Source organism: Montipora capricornis, chromosome 4 (genome assembly GCF_036669925.1).
Source record: "Montipora capricornis isolate CH-2021 chromosome 4, ASM3666992v2, whole genome shotgun sequence".
NCBI classification, from domain to species: domain Eukaryota; kingdom Metazoa; phylum Cnidaria; class Anthozoa; order Scleractinia; family Acroporidae; genus Montipora; species Montipora capricornis.
Genome location: NC_090886.1, coordinates 5,361,356 through 5,368,855, shown reverse-complemented (window position 1 = coordinate 5,368,855; position 7,500 = coordinate 5,361,356). Strand labels below are relative to the sequence as shown.

General features: G+C 40.4%; 1 protein-coding gene across 1 annotated transcript in view; it reads right to left on the bottom strand.

Annotated features, from left to right (window-relative positions):
* Positions 1-2,567: 2,567 nt before the first annotated feature.
* LOC138045332 (trafficking protein particle complex subunit 12-like) overlaps positions 2,568-7,500 on the bottom strand; it is a 24,105-nt gene continuing 19,172 nt past the window's right edge. The window contains exons 15-16 of the mRNA XM_068891783.1: positions 5,747-5,797; positions 2,568-2,996 (exon numbers count right to left, since the gene is read on the bottom strand). Coding sequence (XP_068747884.1) covers positions 2,805-2,996; positions 5,747-5,797 — 243 coding nt within the window. The 3' untranslated portion in view covers positions 2,568-2,804. The remainder of the gene's footprint in view (positions 2,997-5,746; positions 5,798-7,500) is intronic.

Genomic DNA, 7,500 nt, shown 5'->3' with positions numbered 1-7,500 from the left:
GTACTTGTACATGTTCATTGCCGTGACTTCAACATCTTCACTTCCCACGGCCTGCTCCCGTCTGACCTTGTAGCTCAGTCGGCAGAGCAGCGGTGATCTAACCCGAAGGTCGTGGGTTCCATTCCCAACCTAGTCAGAGTTTTTCTGTCCTTGTGTGGGCCCAATTCCATCAGTAGGGCTAACGCTCACATGGTTCATATGGGGTGGAAACTTAGCACTTCAAATTACACTCTAATCAGTTAAGTCTGTTCATATACCAGTTCTACACGACCAACGTTTGCAAAAACGCAATCCTTCCTTGTACTTGTACAAGATCTCCATAGTCGTTTGTGTAAATGGCTAATGCGGGCAAACCTTTTCAAATGCAAATTAATTTGCCCGCATTAGCCTCCATTTCATGCTAGATCCAGTCCAACCGTTAGAATACGAAACTGGCCTATTTCGGGATGGAAGCGGAATCGTGAATCATGAATCGCGAGTCTCAGGAATCATGACTCGCAACGACACTGTGACTGACGAAAGCTCAACAAATTACATGTCTTACTTCCGATCCAGGGAATGTACAAAATCGCTTTTATAAAAATTGATGAATCATTGAGGTAAAAACCGAGAAATGAAGAATACAATGGCCGTATTTATACTAGAACACGTCTTAGACGACAAGTATACGGGAAATAAGGTGGATGCATTAAACGTCAGACGAATTAAACGTCTCAAGTTAAGTGCGTCACTTAACAGACGCCTTAGTCGTCTCAGACGTCTAAGCCGTCTAGATGGGAGCTTTATAAGCACGCGCGTTTTTGAGAAGCGGACGGCAACCGGAAGACAACATTTCACGTGACAGGACAGTGGTGTCTCCCAGATTTTTAGACTAATCATCTCTAATAGAGAAAAGATACTTAGCAATGTAAATGTGGTTGTGTCAAGGCAAGTTAAAAGGGAAAACAGCTCACTTCCGGTTGTCGTCCGCGTGTCTCAAAAACGCGCGCGTGCTTAAGCTCCCTAGTATAAAGACGAGACGCACTAAATAGACCAATTTCGATATATTAAAATTCAGTCCTAAACAAAAGGCATCATCTCGAGGCTCTGGGGAATAAACTCATCAAAATCCTTATATTTATTCCCCAGAGCCTCGAGATGATGCCTTTTGTTTAGGACTGAATTTTAATATATCGAAATTGGTCTATTGGGACGCACTTAGCAATGAAGGGCATTATCGGTCTCTGAGGTACCCAGTCTCTTTGGTGATTCAATGCAAGTCTCTTTTGAAGAAAATTATGAATTTGATTTCGAGCCGTCGAAGTTAAGTGCATCCCGTATTTATGTTAGTCGCACTGAAGACCAGCTGCCCGTTTCTCGAAAGTCCCGAAACTTTACGGGTTACTTTCGGGTGTCACAATTCCCTCTGTATCTCAAGAACGGAAAAGATTTTAGTCGTCAAACTTCACAGTCATTTTGCTTTTTGTTACCTTGAAAACATGTTGAAAGATCGGCATTTAAAAACAAGCGGTTGGCAGTTTCACAAATGGTTTTTCGGGCCCGAAAAGTTTTCGGGACTTTCGAGAAACGGGTCCCAGCCTCGGGTTGCTTGAGGCATGGTTAGCACAAACCAGCATCAAATACCATGGAAACATATCGGTTTTGATACCTCTTAACCAACGGTTTGCGCTAACCAGGCTTCGAGAAACCGGCCCCAGGCGTTTCATGAGTATACACTGTCTTAGCCGTCCTCTAGTATAAATTCGGCCATTAAGACTCGAATGATTTCGCCTCTGCGTAACAAGCAGTCTGGCTGAAGTCCCCCACAAAAGTATTGTAAAATTAGTCCTGAAAAGCCCCGTGGGGGAGAGGCTAATAGCAAATATTGTATCATTGTATCATCCTCGATTGTAAATGTCTTGGTATGAAGACGTTGCAATTGCCTCAGAATAGATAAATACGTGATTTTGTCAACTTTTGAATGTTAATAAACTCGTCCTTTCTTCATTATTAGCTATTATTAAAATCGCGAAATTCGCGAAAATTTCATGTAATAAGGTACCATGGAAACCTATAGGATTTGATACATCTTAACCAACGGTTAGCACTAAAGCGTGGTTTCCATATGATCTGCAAAGGTCTGCGATCGGTCTGCGACAAAATCGCCGATACGTCTGCGCCACGTCGCAGACATATGGAAACATCTGTGGCAGCGGCGATCTACGGCACACGGTCTGGATGATTGGGAAAGTTGAATCTAGTTCTACTTTCATTTTTGTCCATTTATTTGCCGTCGTCAGCAAAACAACGACGTGAAAGAACCAAATTTGAGGTTTTATGGGCGACGTCAGCACTTGGAGATAAATTTTCATTTTCTCCCCTAAATTAAGCGTGACTCATATCGATTTCATTCTTGAGGGACTGCCACGCCATTGTCATGTTAAAAAGCTTTGAATAGTCACGAAGTGATTACAATAACGCGAATTTATGTTTTGAGATGACGTTCTCGTTGCCGTTCCCGTCGGCATTGCTAAAACTCCCTATTGCGTTGATTATCTACATTTAAATACTTCGATAATCTGAAAAAGTTTGACCAACTTGCCTCGTTTATTGTGTCAAATGACCCACACTTAGCGCATGAAGATTTGTTGAGGCTTAAATCTTTATCTTTTCCTAGATGCCACAATGCTCTAACTTTTGGCAAAGTATTACTCTAAGCTGCAAAAAACATTAATAATAATAATAATCACCATCATCATCATAATAATGCGGACGTTTTTCTACGATTTGCAACTACAACGAGAACCATTCCATTTTTTTTTTAATTAGGGGATCTTGAGACAAGATATATTAAAGCCGTCGCCTCGATGCTTCGAAACCAGTTCTAAGAGCTTTTGCTTCTTTTGCAAGCTGTACGAGGATTCAAGTTCGTAGATGGCGCAGAGGTTAAAAAGAAGTCCCTCCTGGAGATTTGTGGTTGGGTCCTTCCAGATAATTTTCTCCAACATAGCAAGTGCCTGCAAGAAGAACCACACAACAACCAAAAAAATGACAATCTGGGACCTCTTTCTCAAAAGCAACAAAAACGATTCAGGTCCGAAAAGCATCTTCACAACTGAGACCTAATTATTTTGAAAAAATGATCTTTGAAGTACTGTTTAAAAAAAACCAGCAGCAGTGTTTTATCTGGTTTAAAAATACGAGGCGTGGCCGAGTGTTTTTAGCTCCGATAAAACAGGTGCTGCGAGTTTTTTGAACGGCTTCAAACACATTGCACAAAAGAAGTGTCTCTCTCGGGAGTCCGAACAAAGGTTCAAATTGTGAGAGAAAGATAACAAAAACCAAAAAATAGGCACGCATTGCGTGCGTGTGGTAGTGCAGTAACACAGCGCTGTATAATTACCAACTGAGCTCATCCCCCCTTCCTTCCCGATGCGTCTCCTGAAACGAGCCGGAATCACAACGGACTTCCAGATTCTGGAAGTGCACTTTAGACCCTGCATGAGAAATTTTGCGTATGGTCACTGGAAGAAGATGGGTTTCGTATGTTGGGCATAAAATTGATGAGTTCAATTCTTACCAAAGAGAATCTGGAGCGTACCAATTCATGCTTTGGCTTAGATGTTTGCGGCTCTTCACAGAATGAGTACGGAAGAATTCGTATGGTTGAAACATTTTGCTCGTTTCAAACCTATTTGCGGCGTTCGCTTGGGATTTACATCATATTTTAATACATTTCTTTCCCCGCTATATCAGCGGAGTCGTTTCGTTCGAATAACTCCATTTCTTGTAGTCCTTCTGTTGAAGTGATCTGAGGTTTGGTCGAACACTGAGTACGAACGATCCGTTCGCAACACAAAAACATGAAATCAATTTTTAGAGACGATCATCGCCAAAAGCAGCCTGGAAATTTCAAGCTTAAACGTAATGGATTTTTTCAAGGTTTCTTAAACTTTTCGCAACTGTTCTAGTTGCGTTCATTGTGCTTGAAGCTCATGTGGTAATGGTTCTCGTGGAGTTTAAATACACTCGCAATACTTTAATATTTTTATGCGTGTTTATATATAATCCACGGCGCTTTCAATGTTAGATGAAACAACACCATACCCTTGCTAAGCACTCGCACTTTGACTCGCGAGAGTGAAAATGCATACCCCATCGAGCAATTTTTTTTTCGAGGAATATTTTGGAAAGGCTTCGTTCCTTTCATGATTTATCCAAAGAAGAAGTTGACGAATTTGCGTTCCCAGGGGGAGCAATCTACACAGCGCCGATTGGTTCCCATGTAACCCGCACGTGATTTCCAGATGACAGTTAGTTAACAAAGGGAGAGGAATGTGTGGCTCGTTTCAGAAGACAATCGTGGGGGAAGAACGCGTGACGAAGCCCTAAGAGTGTCTGTGGGAGGCTAATATTGGTGGTGCAAATTAGCGAATACAATTTGAATGCAGAGAGCATGGTTATGGTAAAGTATAGTTTACATTGGTGGTTAAATGCTTGGAGATACTAGCCGCCTAAAATGGCACAATTTTGTGCCAAAAGCTGCTACTGTCGATTTTGAAGAAACTCAACGAGTCTCCACTAACCTTGTAGCAGAGGTTTGCCTACGAAATGATAATTTTCCCTTTTGAGCGCACACTAAAGAAACGACTAGCTTTAATTAAACGCATCTCTTTTCTGTTCCTGGTCAAACCTTGTGTTGCGTATCACGAATATATCCTTATTAGACATCCTTTCAATATATAGTAATGCCGCTGACTGGTGTAAAAGCATGTACAGGGTGTGACTACATGGTTTGGTCAGGTTTCATGGTTGCATGGTTTCTTGGGTTCTCAAATTACGTTGGTTTTATGGTTGGTGTCAAGGTTTACCGGGTTTGGTAGAGGTCACGGTTTCACTGGTTTCATAGGTTTTAAGGTTTCTTCCATTTCATGGTTTCAGTGGTTTCATATGGGTGTCATGGTTTTACTGGTTTCGTTGGTGTCATGGTTACACTGGTTTCGTTGGTTTCACTGGTCTTGTGGGTGTCATGGTTTCACAGGTCTCTTGAGTGTCATGGTTTCACTGGTTTCATGGGTATTATGGTTTCAGTGGTCTCTTTGGTGTCATGGTTTCACAGGTTTCATGGGTGTCAAGGTTTCACTGGTCTCGTGGGTGTCATGGTTTCAGTGGTTTCGTTGGTGTCACGGTTTCACTGGTTTCTTAGGTGTCATGGTTTCACTGGTTTCATAGGTTTTAAGGTTTCTTCCATTTCATGGTTTCAGTGGTTTCATATGGGTGTCATGGTTTTACTGGTTTCGTTGGTGTCATGGTTACACTGGTTTCGTTGGTGTCACGGTTTCACTGGTTTCGTTGGTGTCACGGTTTCACTGGTTTCGTTGGAGTCACGGTTTCACTGGTTTCGTTGGTGTCACGGTTTCACTGGTTTCGTTGGTGTCACGGTTTCACTGGTTTGTTGGGTTTCATTGTTTCATGGGTGTCATGGTTTCACTGGTTTCGTTTCAAGGAGAGGGGATTTTGCACATTGAAAAGAGAAAGTTGTTCTAAAACCTACAAACGTTTGGACGTATGACAGAGAACACTCAGCAAGAAAATGGAAATCCGAATCGTTAACTGTAGCAAAGGTTTTTTTTTCCGCAGGGATAGCCAAAAGAACATCGATAAAGACAGCAGTAACTGAGAAAATGAAAGCGACACAAGAAAAAAACCCAAAAACCTCTGCCAGCATTGTATATCAAAGGCGCTCTGCAAACAAGAACCAACTCACCTCTTTAAGCTTTCCCAGGAAGAGTAAACACACAGCAACATTATTTACAGCCTGAAATTAAAAAAAAAAAAAACAAAAAACAGAGTACGGGAAATTATTTGTTACCAAATGAGAAGCTGGGGTTAAGCATGGTCTGAGATATCGTCACAACTTGTTTTGCGTTCCAGTTTTGAAACAAATTCGCCCTTGTCACACGGCGGCCATATTGTCCCGGGAGACCAAAAAAGCTTTGTTTACCACGCCAAGCCTCGCAGTGGAAACCATGGGGGTGAGGCTCGGAGTGGTAAAACAAAGCTTTTTTGGTCTCCCGGGACAATATGACCGCCGTGTGACAAGGGCGAATAGGGAGTATAAGCAAAGGTGATGGACATTAGGCAACGTCACAAAATGTCCCTCAAAGGCTCCGAGGGAGCGCTGGTTATAATTATTTTGCATCCAACAAGCCCGAATAGAATAATTGTGTTAGATCAACAACTCTTCCATGTTGATTTTATTTGGCACAAAATGGCAACATATGGTAACAATTCCGGTCCAAAATGGCTTTTGTCGGCCATTTTTTCTCAGAGCTGCAAAAATGTATTCAGCTTGCTTTCCTTAACCACATTAGGTATAGCATGTATATTTAGGAAATAAACCCCTTCCGGCGGCTGCTATGTCGGCTCATAATGTCCGCGGCTGAGAGATCATTTCAATTGTCACTGCGAGTCGAAAACAAGGTGCTTTTTTTCCTACTGAAAAAGAAATTTCAACCATTAAAGAAAAAATGTGTAAAGTCTGGACGACAGTGTTTGAAGTGCAGCTGGAATTTTGCTATCCTTTCAACGGTTGGTTTATTTTATAGTTAGTAAACACAGTGTATTAAATTCTCTACTTTATAAAACCGGCATGTGCAATCGATAAAACCGATAATCGATAACATTCGATAACAATCGATAAAAATTAGTAAATTGTATCGGAAATCGATTAAAATCGATAAAAGGACACGTTGTGAGTAATCGATAATTATCGATTTTTAAATTAATGTTATCGATTTTATCGAATTTCTAAAATGTATCAAATCTTCCATAAAAACACTCTTACGATTCAATGAATCAAGTAGGACGTATTTAAATTTTTATTTAACAAATCGATAATTGTATGAATACTGATAATCAAATATTTTTAACACGATTCCCTGGCTTGATTCATCGGGGAAACGCAACATAACCGCTTTTTGTATTTACTCAGAAACTGTTCAAGCTAAATGTCGTAATGACATCCTACAAATACATGTACTACGAAGTACGAAGATATAAAGTAAAATCATCGAGAGACCTTGCGAGAATATACCGGGAATATAAGAGTCAAAATGATTAACCGGGATACGGTTGCATGCAATAAACATATAAATTTGGTTTCTTTTTTTTTTTTCCTTTTAGGTTAAAACATGGTTCCAGAACCAAAGAAACAAAAGAAAAAACAAAGAATGAAGTTAATGTGTTGACTGAATGAAATAAATCCTTGGTTGCTTAATGTTTCTGTTCATTGTTTTATATTAAATTAAAACGCTGTCCACATAGAAGCAGTTTTATTTTGTATGGTTTTTGATACTCCGTTAAAATCGATTAATCGATAAAATCGATATCGTTAAATACGCGGAAGACTGTGAGTATCGATTTCTATCGATTGATCGATAAAATCGATATCGATTAATTAAAAATTATCGATTGATATCGATTTATCGAACGGTTTTCCGATATCGGTTTTTATCGATT